Source organism: Meriones unguiculatus, chromosome 6, assembly GCF_030254825.1.
Source record: "Meriones unguiculatus strain TT.TT164.6M chromosome 6, Bangor_MerUng_6.1, whole genome shotgun sequence".
NCBI classification, from domain to species: Eukaryota; Metazoa; Chordata; class Mammalia; order Rodentia; family Muridae; genus Meriones; species Meriones unguiculatus.
Genome location: NC_083354.1, coordinates 45,404,298 through 45,417,430, shown reverse-complemented (window position 1 = coordinate 45,417,430; position 13,133 = coordinate 45,404,298). Strand labels below are relative to the sequence as shown.

General features: G+C 46.7%; 1 protein-coding gene across 1 annotated transcript in view; it reads right to left on the bottom strand.

Moving 5' to 3' along the window:
* Positions 1-427: 427 nt before the first annotated feature.
* The window catches only part of Col6a6 (collagen type VI alpha 6 chain), a 91,629-nt gene continuing 78,923 nt past the window's right edge, over positions 428-13,133 (bottom strand). The window contains exons 34-36 of the mRNA XM_021639882.2: positions 11,989-12,660; positions 8,599-8,692; positions 428-2,253 (exon numbers count right to left, since the gene is read on the bottom strand). Coding sequence (XP_021495557.1) covers positions 2,058-2,253; positions 8,599-8,692; positions 11,989-12,660 — 962 coding nt within the window. The 3' untranslated portion in view covers positions 428-2,057. The remainder of the gene's footprint in view (positions 2,254-8,598; positions 8,693-11,988; positions 12,661-13,133) is intronic.

Sequence of the window (13,133 nt, the reverse complement as noted above, 5' to 3'; positions counted from 1 at the left end):
GTCAGCTTGGTTTTCTCTGATCTTCACTTTTTGGAGGCAAATCGTAAATTTGGAGTCTTAAAGTTTTAATTTGTGTGTCTGCATATGTGTGTGTAGTGTCCTGAGAGGCCAGAAGCGGGAGCTGCAGGCAGCTGTGAGCCACTCAGCTAAACTCCAGCACTCTGAAGGAGTAGCAGATGATCCAATCTCTAGCACCGGGGACATGTTTTGGTTTTCAAGACAGGATTTCACTCTAGCTTTGGCTGTCCTGGAACTAGCTGTGTAGACCAGGCTGACCTCGAGCTTACAGAGATCCACCTGCCTCTCTACCTTCCAAAGCGCTGGGATTAAAGGTGTGCATCAACACTGCCAGAAACTTTTTTTTTAAAATGAGCTATTTACAGCATTCTTCAGACCCTTAACCTGTTAAGAATTAAAAATATAACCCAAGATGCCAAAATAATTTTAATTACCAAGCAATTTAAAAAATGTACTCTACTTAACACAGGGAAAAAATTTTTTTTTTTCAAAGTATCTCCAACAATAAGTAGGAAAGTGCTGTGCCCAGTCAAAGTGAATTAGAAAAGTCCCTGCACTGAAACATACAGTCTTCCTGAGCCTCTAGACACCGTTAGGATGCACACCTGAGTACAGACTGACAGTTTTTCCTGGGTTTCCTGCTCCTCAGAAGGTGCTGGAGCTGTCTTCATGCAGTTGTCCCAGGAATGGTGGCACAAAGGCTTAAAAAAAAATACTGCACATGGCTCATCTGGCCAGATTTCCTGGACAGAGGTATAGACAAAAAGATCCGGCACACTCCTCTGGCCTTCTGGTGTCAGTAACCTACTTCCCACACACAGCTTCCTTTCCTTCCCAGGGACAGTGACATTCTTCCTGGCAGCGCCATTGCTGCTAACTGGGGAGCGAACTGTAAACCAAGGTAAGAGCTGGGTGGTGGGCCTCAACACAGTGGACCTTTGATTTTCAGTTGTTGAAGATACCCCTACCCTAGGAAGGAAAAAGATGGACAGGGATGGAGATACGGAGTGCTTGAGGAGCTGGGCCCTGAGACTTCTGCTGACTCACTCTAGTCTCTGCCAATTGATCAACCCAGATTCAGGGATTTTCTTACACCAGAAGCTCAGAGCCATTTAAATTTCATTCTGAGCTCTGCCACCCACGGTAGCCCAGATGCTTGCTACCAGGTGGAGTAAAGGAACTCAGAGCCTAACACATGACACTGTGTTTTGACTCTTCCTGTCTAAGGGATAGACGGATTAGTAGAAAAAACTTAATGACCATAACAAGGAAAAAAGACCAGAAACCCACTGACATGGATTGGCAAGAAGTTCTATATAGAAAATCCAGCCCAGAAGCATGACTCGGGTTCCTGGAGACTCGCTAAGTTTCCCACTGAGTTTCGGCAGAGTCAGAACTGGGGAGAGTTACTTTCTGCCTCCTACAGACCAGCAGGCAAACAACTGCCGAAGGCCAGAGGCATCCTTCCGGCACAAGCCCCTCCCAGGCCAGCCAGTCTACCAAGACAATACTGTGCTGAAATGGAAGTCCTGAAGGTCAGATGTCCAAAACCATGGCATACAAACAGCACCAATTTCTAGGGTAAATGAGAACTCTACAACATTGAAAACTTCTGATTAAACAGATGAGCATTGAACAATAGCACATTAAAAAGGTGGCTTTGCAGATGGAAAAGCAGCAGAGGGTCGCAATTGAAAGTTTACAGTGGCCCCCGACCACATGCATACACTGTAAAAAAATCAACTTCAGAATCCTGTCTCATTCAACTTTTCAAAACATGTCTTTCGTTCCATCTCCCCATGGTTACATGATTCTCAGAGTGCTGGAATTGTCAGGAATCGTCAAGTAAACCTACAGAATAGATCTTGGTACCGTGAGTGTAGGGGGTTGAGGTACCTGACCAACTACAGGCACTGGCTTGTTCTTCCCTTCAGCGCAGCCGTTGGATGCTGGTGTGCAGCCTGGATAAGAGCTTGGCATTCGGGAGTGGATCTGGTGCTCAGTCCAGAGCCTGACCACAGCTAACTTGTTTGATCCCTTCATTTACCGTGTTTGGAAGTGGCTTTTATCCCTCCTTTCCCCTGTTTAAAGGTATAGAGTGTGTTTTTAGAAAGACTTGAAAGAGCAGCTCTGCCACTTCTCAGGACACTTGAAAGGCGTTTTTTATCTTGAAAGAGCTTTGCTGCCTCCTGTGAGTGGCCTTTGAGGATAGCTTTCTGTGGTCCCGGAACAAAGCTGCACAGCAAAAGAAGAGAACATCACGTAAGGCAAGCCATTCCAGCTCTCCTGGCTCCATGGTAACCTTTCTTCCTAAACCATTATACCCGTTCCCTCATCACACCCCCTCCAGGATAAATTTTAAAAATTGTTGAAGTGGCAGTTTATACTGGTCTAACAGTAATTCTCAAACCTTCCTAATGCTACAAACCTTTCATACAGTTCCTTATGCTGTGGTGACCCCAGCCATAAAGTTATTTTCATTGCTGTAATTTTGTTACTGTTAGGAAGTATAATGTAAATGTATGTTTTCTGATGGTCTTAGGCAACCCTTGTGAAAGGGTCATTTGACTCCCAAAGGGGTCGTGACCCGCAGCTTGAGATCCACTGGCCTATCAGACACTGACAAACTTAACCTCTCAAACACGGTCATCCTCAAGTGCTAGTGAAAGGCTGAGGGCATGCCACTCCCTCCCACCTGCCCGATTCTACGCCTAGATGCCCACTGTCTGCTGTGTAGGGCAGGTGGGAAGGTGTTATGTATGGTGTGGGTCATACTAGAGCCTGCCTGCTAGGTGCATAAAAAGGCTTGGGGTTAGGAGGACCCCCAACAGTGGAGGAGCTGAAGCAACAACTGCTGTCCTTGAGTCTCATTACCAGGGTCCTTCTTGGGGTGCAGGTGAAGAAAATGAGGCATACAGAGGTGACTGCGGCTCCATGTCAGCATTTCTAAAACAAAGGTCAGGGTTCCTTGCATCGAATTAGATTTTTACTTAGGACATTATGGAGGTTCAAAATATTTGGAATCGTGGTCAAGAGAAGCATTCAAGAGGACAGAAGAGGTCAAGATCAGAACTGTGGAATTCATTTTGATCTGTTTTTTTTACTACTACTTTACTGCTATCTCTGTAAGATATAACCAACCTCTCAGAAAGCAGTGTGTAGAGAATGAGCACAAGAAGAGATAAACAACACTGAAGAGTTTTGGAAAAGCCATATAGAAACAGTTCATATGTATGTATGTGTATACATGTATATGCATATATATTTTTAATGGGTACACCACATGAGGATGCTTCCCCCAAGAGCCACGCCTCATCTAGCAAACACCACAGTGCCAAGTTTAGGAAGCCTCCCCTTCAAATTGTTGGTCAGGAGAATGCAAGTTTCCATAGCAGTATGAGCATTGCTCTTGGTTGTCCTTGAGAACTTGAAGGACAACCTTGTTGCTGAAGACAGCATACACATTGGACATAGCACTTGGAGGACCTTGGCTGGCACCCGTCTGGAAGCACCTTGCCTGAAGAGCAGTTCTATTAGAAGGTGCTATGCAAGCACCAAGGGAGAGTAACACTGATGGGTCCTACCCAGGGTGAAGCCAGTGAATCACGATGTCTACACCAGCGAGATACCCTCAAGGATGCAATAATGGTCCCTTTTCGGGGGTAGCAAATAGCTCTCAAATTATAGAATTCACACCTATTACTGTAAACCTGACCAACTATCCATGGCTGGAGACATCATAGACTCTAGAGAACCATCTGCCATTTCCCTAAATGAATACAGTTACTAACTATTCTAAATATTTTTCTTTATACTCAGAGGTAAGTGTATCTCTCAGCCCTCACCCAAAGATTTTACAACAGACACGTCTGTAAAGATCCACACGTGTTCAAAATGCAGAGAATACATGACTGTGGAGTACCCAACGCCAACTGTCAGATCTGCAGTACAATTGCTGTACCTCTCGGGAACATTGTGAAAGAGGGTGGAAAGAGTTTAAGAGCCAGAGCACCACGATGCCTGCTGCTACATAGCGCCCCCTAGTTGTGACAGAGAAAATGCACCCATGCATCCTCTGGTAGGTTTGCATGAGCAAGCCGGGTGTGATGACACCACCAGTTGAATAGTGACATAGATGGCCAGAAGTCACAAGCTGTCATCCTTAGATGGACAGTTACAGGTGGTCAGTGGCCTCTGAGAGGGGGAGAAACAGCTTCCTCGAGGACAAGCTCCCACATAGGTTATCCAGTCCTAAGTGGTCAACCCTGGACATAGGGGCGATGCTAAGTGGACCCAGAGGTTTGTAGACAGTTATATGCATACACACATGCTTATGTGTGTAACAGTAAATCATGAATTTGGGGGGCTACGGAAGAAGCTGGAGTGTGAAGTGAAATAGATGCAGCATTCATGTTTGACATTCTCTAAAAACTTAAAATTTTCATACATTTATACCATGCATTTTTATCATGCTTATTTACTACCACCCTCCAGTTTCCTTAGTGCCCCCATCCCATGTCTTCCCAGCTTAATCAGTGCTGCCCATATGCATGTGTGTGTAGCCATCCACCGGGACGTGGGCAGCCTATCATCCAGTGACCGCTTCCCTAAAGGAGAGTGACTCCCTGCAAAGGATTTGTTCTCTCAAGGCATGACTGTCTCATCTGTATTTCATTCATCCTCCCTTTGGCTACTCTTTTATTATGTCATATTTCTTAGCTTTGAGGAAAGGAGGGTTGGGGAGATGGTGGAGTTTGGTTTCCAGCACCCATGTAGGGCAGCTCACCCATCTTACTCCAGCTCAAGGGGATCCAACACCTTTGGCTTCCGAGGGCACCCACCCTCATGTGCACATACCCACCATGGAGATAACGTGCATATAATTAAAAGTAAATATATAATTAAAATCATTAGGTCTAAGCCCAACCCTGGTACCTTTTGAGGAAAGGGTCAAAAGTGTTAAAAGCCTGTTCTTTGTGTTGTTTTTTTTTTTTTTGGGGGGGGGGAATGTGTGTTCCTCTATGTGTGCATGCCAAAGGGTACATGTGCAGAAGGCAGATGACAGCGTCTGGTATTGGTCCTCAGGCACCTTCCAGCTTTGGTTTGAGACAGGGTCTCTCACTGGCCTATGAGCTTCAGGCACCATTATACCTGCCTCTGTATGGGCCCTGGGGATCCAGATTTAGGTCTTCAGTGTTTAAAAGGCAGGTGCTTTACGTACTGAGCCCATGCCTTGTCTTTGAAGCTTGCTTTTCTACTGTTATAGATGGGCCTTTGTATTTGAGAAAGCATTTAATAAGGATTACTTGGCTACCTAGTTTGGTCTCCGCCTCACTTCTACTGGGTATTGTTTGGGAGAATTTCTGCTGGTTGATAACTGAACAACAGGCATTCAGGTCAGAAATAACTTTTCAACTTGAGCCCAGCTCTAGTCAAGTTTGTAGGAAGCAAGATATGTTCTAGATACAAAGGAGGATGGTGGGGGGGCTCCTGACTACAGATTTCTGTTCTTTGTAGTCACAGACTCCTGCATCTGTCTCGATAATTAGGAGGCAGCCGTGCCATACTTACTGACTAGAGGCACTGGGATAAATGACACGTCATTCATATGGCAGTGGTGTCTGTCCATCTTTACCATCCACCCCTTCAGGCTCTGCCTGTCTCTGCTCTGGAGTCTGGCACAGTATGTAGGGGGCTTTATGTCTTTTACTTCTTGGAACAGAGCTAAGTGCTTACACAAAGCTGTCCTATTCTCTCGCCTTCTGGCCATCTGCATTCTCGGTTGCCTGTGGTGAGAGTCAGCACCTTTCTTCTCCATCTGCTACAAACAAGTGTCTGCATGTTTTCCTCAAAACCCCGGCAGCATGATGATTGAACAGTCCCAATGCAGGTCATTCTCAGATGGCAAGTCATCTGTCTGGCCAGACTCTGTGCCCAGCAGGCGTTCTCCTCAATCCCACGGCCCTTTCTGCCTCACTTCTCTTGGAAGGCTGAGGCAGGGAAGCTTCAGAAGCAGCTGTGACTGCTTTCATCACACTCTTTGGATACTTAGAGAAGGCTTTGGGGGGGGCGTTCCAGGCAATTACACCATCAGGGAGTTAGTTCATGGACAGTGTATAGATTTCACATCTCAATTCCCTGATGCCCCAGCCACTTGGCCATTTCAGATTCACAGGAGAAGCTGAGCCACTTACGTATCTAGGGCACTGTGGAGATGGAGAAATTCCCTGTCCAAAAGCCCCTGGATTCTCTCTTTCCACTCATCCTGCTCTTCAAAGAACTTACTAAAATTGCCTCTTGAATGGGTAGGTTGGTGCTGACACCGCCTTTGCACTCTGAGCTGGCTACATATCTGTGAAGCCTAGTGAAGAAGGAAAATTCAAGCTTCTGGATCAAAGGGCAGAATAAAAGCTTCTTCTATAGGTTGTTCCTCTCTCCCTGGCCTTGACAGATTTTCATTTGTCATTTAGTGTTGATCTCTGGCATGGGGGCACATATCCTCTGTCTTGGCTTGCCAGACTGAGTCCATTTCCTCAGCTGCTGGGTACCATGCCTCAGACCATCACCACTTTCCTGCTAGGAATACTGGGTGGAGATGAACATGAGGCCAATGTTGGGATACCCCTAGCCCTCACTGGAAGATCCCAATGCAGAGCGCCTGGCCACAGGCCTCCCATGAAGAGAGTGGGAAAGGGAGGCCAGCCAAGCCAGAAGAGGTGAGTGCAATGGCAGGTCCTGGGGAAGCAGCAGCTGGTAGATTTCAAGTGAGCAGAGGCTTCAAGTCTCTCCTCCCCCACCTTCCGCCCAGCATCGCTTGGAGAGAACTAATCCTAAGTGCACAGCCCTCCAGAGTTCCATGAAGCTGCTTTCGTATCAGCCCTTTCACCCCAGTCACAAGGTATTCTGCGCGCCAAATGTCAGTCTTCTCACTCATGCAGCCATATCTAATGCCAGTGCCAAGCACCTGCAGCAGGGGGAGCCCTACTCCTCCCGGACCAGCCTCAGGCTGGACTTCAGGAAGCATTTTCTGCTGGACAGTTCCCCCGGATCACTCACTGCTGCAGGGGAGCCCGAGCCTCCAGGCAGGAGCTTCTCAGATGTCCTTAGCGCCTGGGCTGGGAAAGCCTGGCCAGTCCTGCTGACCATAGAGTGCATACGCTGCAGGGGTGACAAACTGCCGATGTTGTCTGCACAGTCATTTACCACAGAAGTGCCCCTAGCGACCTGATGGCCCCATGGGCCAAGAGCTTGCTACACAGCCTAAGGACCGGAATTCAGATCCCCCAACCCATGAAGGTGGGTTCCTTCTGTAATTCCAGCATGGCAGGAGGTGAACACGGAATCCCTGGAGCGAGCCTGCCAGCCAGACAGGCTGCCTCAGGGAGGGAAGCTGCTACATGTATGAGAAGATTGATCTCGGAAGACACTTGACCTCAGGCTACTGCACATGTGCACAGATATACACAAAAAGCAAAAAGTCATCTGAAACCTAGGTTTCCACCATCATACATGGTGTTATTAATTCTTTAGCAAACATCTCTTAGAGACGTTCTCTTCACACCAGGAAGCTCATACAGCCCAATAACTTCAATATATTGTCTGCACTCAAATTTCCCCCAGTTCTCCAAATCGTGTTTACATTGGCTTTTCTTTCTGCTCTAGGATCCAATTAAAGTTCACAGAATTTACAGTTGCCCTCCTTGTCTCTTTAGATCTCTCATTCTAGAATAAACTCTCATCCTTGGCCCTTTATTCATGACATACGAACTACAATCTAATGGTCTCACATCCTGGGGTTGCCTGGCGATTACCTCATCATTAGCCTCCGGTCAAACGTTTCCATCAAGAACTGCACACAGGCGATACGTGTCCCACTCTATCACTCAGGATGCACATTAACAGCAGCACCTCAGGAACCACATAGCACCGGCCATGCAAACCTAGTAACCGGAGTTTGACTCCTGCGTCCCACAGGGCACACTAGAGTGTCAGCTCCTCAGAGTTGCACTCTGACCTCCACACACACATGCCTATCCCCATGCATGTGGTACATACACAACAAATACAGTAATACATGAATCACCCAGTGCATCCTACTCACTACCTTCATCTTTTCTGGAGCTGCAGTAGTCCAACATCAGGGTCCATGGGAGTCATCTCAGACCATCACACTTACCCTTTTGTCATGATGCTGTTAGGGTTTTTGCTTCCTGGAATTACTCCGTTGTCTCGGGCTGGAGCTGTGCTTTCCTTACCAGATCCTGGGTATTGTTTCAGGCACCAAGAGACCCTGGTTCCTTTCAGTGCACAATGTTGAGAAACCAGCATGGCCACTGGGCATGCTCACTGCCACTGGGGTATCCCATTAGGTGTTTTGTTTCAACAGCTGAACTTTCCATTAAAAACAAAACCCTCTGTTTGGTTATTTCCAGATCAACTTAGTCATTTTAAAAAATTTCTTGCTCCTTCAAATCATATGTTCCTGTCTGGCTGACCTAGGTCAGGGAAGATGTGGAAAGAGGAAAACAAAAAATAAAGAGAGGCGCATAGCCACCTATCAAGCAATCCCAAACACGGTACCTTTGAAACTGGCGTGGGGGTGGCTTTGGATTTGTAGGGTTGAGCCTGTTGCACCTGGCTTTGATGTTAACTGATGGATACTTGTTTATCCCACCTAGAAAGAGAAAAGGCTCTGGGTGAGGGTCTTACTTAGGTTCTTAACATATCTGTTCCATACAGTATCACTTCATTTCCTAATGTCTATCCAAGAAATGGTCATGGGGCATGAAAGGTGTCTCGGGGAAGCCCACAAACTAGGCTTGGAACAGAAAGAAGTCTCTAGTGGGTATATCCGTGAATTCTAACATTTCATTAGAATGCCTGTAGCTCCTAAAATCATCAGTCATTATGAACGATAACTCGAGCCAGTCAGTCCTAATAACGCTTGTAGTGAGAGTTTTGTAATTTTGGTTTCTTTAAAAACAACAACTCAGCAATGTTATGGGAATATGTTTTCATTTTAACCCCTCAGGTGGGGATCAGCCGGCGACTGATTTGCCTCACGCGCTAGCAGGGACATAGTTTTGTCGGCTGTGGGTAGTTTCTGTGAGCGTGTGGCATTTGGAATTCTGGGGACCTCTCAGACAGTGTGTAAGTGCTGGGGCCCTGAGAGGCGGCCTTGCTGTCGTTGGCTGGTTGCTGGTTGGTTGCTGTTGTTGTTTGTCAAGTAGTTATGTACAAAGAAATGAGAAGAAGTTAGGTATCCTGATGGAGAAGTTCAAAACTTGCCCAAGAAACTCCTCTATGCTCCTATTCAGCAGGAAGTTGTCTAGAGATAACGATGTCCCCTTTCCCCTCTATCCCTTTTCCTCTCCTACCTAGTGTTAGAAGGTTAGTAAGGGTGGAGAAGGGTAGAAGAGAGAAAAGGGATCCCACAAGGCAGCAAACACCAGCTACAAATACTCTTGCCTTTGATAGGAACTCATTAGAGTATTATTTGTTTTTGTGGAATATCAAAAAGCAAAGGGAACAGGGTATTCCCTTTATGGCCTTTATGTTAGCAACAAACTAAGTGCCTTTGGGTTTAATTCATCGTCTCACTTCATTTGGGAGAGTATTAATTTTTCATAACAATAAAGCATGCTTTAATCCATTTAAAAATGCAAAAGCCATTTTTTTTTACAGAAATATTTAGAAATGTGTTATACATGCCCTGAAAGCATGAAGTCAAAAAGATTTGTTAAGCAATTAAATCTCTCTCTGGGAAAGCCAGGCGTGGTGTCACTTACAACTCTGGCACTTGCGAGGGAATGGTAGGTAGATCCCTAGAATTTTTGGCTGGCCGGCCTAACCTAGTTAACAAGTTCCAGACCACTGAGCAACCCTGTCTCAAAAAACAAACAACAAACAAACAAACAAAAACAGTAGACATTGCCTGAGGAATAACACCTGAGGCTGCCCTCTGGTTCATGTGTGTGCATGTTCTCTCTCTCTCTCTCTGTCACACACACACACACACACCTACCTTTCCCTGGAGATACAGGGTCCTTCCAACTAACAGGCCTGTCCTAGGCTATAAGAGCACATCTTCAAAACTGCTGTTACAAGAAGGGCTCTATGGTGTGACCCAAACTGTGCTGTCCCTGACCTTTAGGGTGTTTGTTTTGGTCCTGGGTAGGACTTTTGTTTTTGGGGTAGGGTCTTATTGAGTGGCTCGGGCTGGCCTTGGACTTACAGAAATCCTCCTGCCTCTGCCTCTCAAGAGCAGGAATTACAGGTATGCACTGTGTTACCAGGTCTGGCTTTGGGTTTTCATTTTTGTTTGTTTGTTTGAACTCTAAGGAGAAGGTTGGTGAACCAGCAGGAAATGTGCTGCTCTGATGTGGACGCCGCTCTGCTGTCCCCTAAACACTTAGAAGGCTTTCGTAGCTTCTGAAGGGCAGTGGCCAGGCCTCTTCCTGAGCCTGGTGCCTATATAGCCAGCGGCTCAGAGTAGATGCCGAACAGTTACAGCTGTGTTGAATGGGTATGGCTGTGCGGGCCTGTGGTGGAAGTGACCTCCTTCAGTTTTACAGCTGTGTTTTGAAGATGGCACTTTCTACATGTCTCAGCTCTGAAAGTGGGCTAGGCAGCTCATAGTTCAAGAACATTTCCTGTACGAGCCCTGCCTGCTCTTTTCTGAAAACATCTCTGCTCTTTTCCTGAGGGGGAGGGTCTGCCTCCTCTGATCATGTAATTAATTGGATGCGCTGGCATGGAACTGCAGGAAGAATTATGGAATACCAGGAAGGAAACCTCAGATCAAGTCTCCCTCCCCAACCTTGTGGGCCACCAAGCATGCTTCTTTTCAAGTTCACCAGATTTACCAGGTGGTCTTTTGTTCAACCCTTATGAAAATCAATCTGACTATGGGTTCTCACTACTCCCAGACCTGTGTTTCTGAAACCTTTTCGGATATGTGAGTCTCCTGGGAGCTTTTGTAAGATGCATATCCTGGTTCAGAGCATCCAGGGGCAGGGCCTGAACCCTGCATCTCTAACTCCAGCCGGTAGTTCATGCCGGTCCTAGACTCACCCTGAGTAGGATGTGACATCAGGACTACTAGCAGTCTCTCTGAACCGCTCAGTGTCTCTGCAGTCTTAACCCACCTCACTGTTTAACACAATGATAAGTTTGGGAAATGGCCAGGCACTCCCTCAAGCATGCTGCAGCCTAAGTGTTCCCTTTCCTTTGTCTGGACGCCCAGAGTCAGCAGGCTCTGAAAACCTGACACATTTATCCACTGCTTCTCCACCTTCCGCCTCATATCCAGCCCTGGTTCCTCCTTAGCCAAATGTTGCATCCAAAATGGCTTGCTAATTTTTTCAGGATGCCCATTTCAAACCAAAGCAGGCCATGTTTGTTGCCTTACGGGTACCAGTTAATCTCACTGCTGGATCCCAAGATGTCGTGAAGCCATGGTCAAAGCCATGCTTTTCATTCTAAATGACATATGATAAAATGGCACCTCCCAACACTCCCAGCTCTGACTCGGGAACTTGTCAAAGCAAGGCCAAGAATTGTTTCGCTTTTTTTCTTTGGCTTCTCTCTGTGTACTATCTGCAGAAACCTCTCACCAAAGGGAAGCTTGTTAGTGTTACATGGCAAGGGTTCTGCTCGGCGGCCAGGGTCCAGGCTGTGACTTCACACCCTCAGATTATACCTCTCTATGCAGACAGATGTGTGGACAGCTTGCTTGTTATGATTGCTTCTCCATAGGAACCAGAGGCATAAAAAAGATGAGCCAGGAAATTAAATGTGTAGGAACCAGAGTGTCCTCCCTCCCACCATCCATTAGTACAGATTTTTCCTCTCTGACCCTGCGGTGCCCTTGAAGACAAACAAGAGAATCCAAGGGTGCATGCCAGCTCATCACCCTTCTGGGGAATGCCGAGTAGGCTCTTATGTACAAGGAACGGTTTTACGACTTACGCCTGACGGAGTTTATAAAGGACTTCACAAACTTCACACTGTATCCATGGTCAGGTTTGTGAATTCGGCCAAGCTGGATCAAGTGCTGGTCCACGGGGTGACTGGCCAGGTCTTCCAGTTCCTTGTCGTTCCAGTCGGGGCCCAAGGAAAACACAAAGAGGGTGTATCCATGACATTTGGCTCGTAGGGACTCTTTCTTCAATGTTTCCTCATCCAGGTGGCTGGTTTCCCCAGCAGATATCACGAATATGACTTTGTTTCTTCTCAAATTGGGTGCGTTTGAGAAGATGTTGTCCAGGGCCCACCCGAGAGCATGGCCGAGGAAAGCGTCTCCGTTCAGCTGCTGAGCTCTCTGTTCCACATGCCTCTTCATGAGGCTCTTGCTGTTGTAGGTGGTCAGGTTGAACTCAGGTCTAACCGGACTCCTCTGGGTGTTTGGTAGGAAGTTTGGGGGTGCATGGCTCAGTAAGGCCACCCTGTCTCCAATGACAGATGTCTCTGGCTCTGGAGTGACTTCGAAGTGGTCCAGTAGTGCCTCCAGGAAATCCCTCATGTCTTCAAATTCTGCACTTCCCATGTGCCGGGAGCCATCCAGCAGGAATGCAGCGTCCAGGTAGGACTGTACTGGGGGCGGTTTGGCTTGGTCGCAAGATGCATCCGGCTTGCATAGGTCTGCAAATCAAGTCACTTAGAGTTACTGAGCAGATACGGACAATAAGCAGAAAGATTCTACCTCAGCTATTTTAGCATCTGGGAACTACATAGACTTTGCTCATAGGATAGTTATGTCTTTAACATCAAGAGTTTATGAACCAGAGGTCCAGATCTGAAGCCAATACGAGCCCTTGACTCTATTCCGTGTTACCAGTTTTTAAAGTTGTGTTCTGTGGAAGTTTAACCTTGAATGTTGTGTTCATAAAGACTGGAATGAGTGGTTCATCTCCTGCATACGAGAACGCACTGTAAGAGAACACAGTCTAGCGCTGACAGCATGCAGGCTAAACGAAGGGCCTTCGTCACTACACTAGCTGTAAAAAACTCATCTGCTTTGAAAACTGAGCTTTAAGGGCCATTGGATCTTTCATTTCAATTCAAGTAAGGGTTCACAACTTCATGCCCCTTATAAAACATGTTATTCCATAGAG